Source organism: Aplysia californica, unplaced genomic scaffold (assembly GCF_000002075.1).
Source record: "Aplysia californica isolate F4 #8 unplaced genomic scaffold, AplCal3.0 scaffold00179, whole genome shotgun sequence".
NCBI lineage: Eukaryota > Metazoa > Mollusca > Gastropoda > Aplysiida > Aplysiidae > Aplysia > Aplysia californica.
The window spans coordinates 688,952-690,319 of NW_004797449.1; the positions used below are offsets into that span (position 1 = coordinate 688,952).

The following is a 1,368-nucleotide window of genomic DNA, read 5'->3' on the forward strand; positions in this document are numbered from 1 at the left end:
TACGTTTCATGTTGACAACACAGCCTCAAAAATTATAAAACAGTCTTTGTGTTCCCTATCTGTACTAGATCCGGTCTCTATCGCATCCCTGCCTCACCCCCCCCCCCCTCTCTCGTCTTCACCGACATTCACGACTCACGTCACCCACACAAAGTTTTGGGATTTCACGTCACCCACACAAAGTTTTGGGATTTTCGTCGAAAATCCCAACTGATTCTTGAGTCGGGCTAATGGTGGTGGTTGGGGTGGGGTGGGGGGTGGTAGAGGAAGTGGAAGGAGGTGAGCTCCCCATTTTCGGAGGTATAAATATATGCCACCCAGAAGCCAGTCTGACATTCAGCACTTAGCGAGATACATTGCCCCGCCAAGCTCTCTCGTAGTTTGTCATAGGTGTTTTCGTGTTTTCCCGTTCGGCTCGGGATCATGATGGGGCCCTGGCGGCTGCTTGCTCTCGTTGTGCTCAGTGTGTACTTCCTCACAACAGTTTGCCATGCGTGTAAAAAAAAAAGGAAAGAGTTAATAGACAGGTCGTGCGGCAGGACAAAAGTGATCACCGGCTTTCCACGCGGAATCTCCGAACACTCTCTGAAGCACCCAGTGTGCTCGACTGTGTTTTCCTCTGTCTTTGAAACGGAGACCACCGTGACCGACTGGTTGATCGTTTTGGATCAGAAAAACAGGTGGGCGAATTGTCCCCCGGGTCATTTCCTGCAAGGGTTTCTAATTACAAATCACGAGAAAGGCGTGTACGCAATAGAAGCGGGCAGGTGTACAAAATCGAGTAAGCGTAGTAACGAATACGGCGACTGTTACATCGAGCGCACATCTAGATGCAGCCACTGCTGGCGAGAAGGCTACTATCTGGCGGGCATCTACCGAGGCGACTGCTCCGGCTGGGGCTGTATATCTCAACTGAGATGCTGTAGCATGTCCTCTGAGGTCAGCGTGGATTCTGTGGAAGCTGCGAAGGACAAGGTCATGGCGAGGTCTCTCAATGGGCTGGCTCAGTTAGCCTGGAATTTAGGCTACTATGGGACCTTGGGATGCATTGGAAGACAGCCCGGAGACAATTTCGAGAAAGATGGGTACTCTTTCAAGGCAAAGAAGTGTCCGAAATTAAACAATTTCCAGTTGAAAATCTCGTATGGCGACTGGAAGCTCAGCTTGTCGGACGTGAAGTATTCACAAATGAAGACAACAGAACTCGTGCCGAAAACACTCGACTTTGGCTCTCTGACCAACCGCCATCCCACTCCACTTGTGGAAACGATGAGGAGACATTACAAAAGTATTCGTACAGTGAGACATTCACACACCAGCCACTGGAGCGTGTCTGTCACCACAGGGATCAAGGTCTCCTACAGACCT

The 1,368-nt window shown here is 50.3% G+C and overlaps 1 protein-coding gene across 1 annotated transcript in view; it reads left to right on the top strand.

Annotated features, from left to right (window-relative positions):
• Positions 1-426: 426 nt before the first annotated feature.
• Positions 427-1,368, top strand: part of LOC101850952 — a 1,617-nt gene continuing 675 nt past the window's right edge. Inside the window, exon 1 of the mRNA XM_005098312.2 lies at positions 427-1,368. This exon is cut by the window's right edge and continues 675 nt beyond it. Coding sequence (XP_005098369.2) covers positions 427-1,368 — 942 coding nt within the window.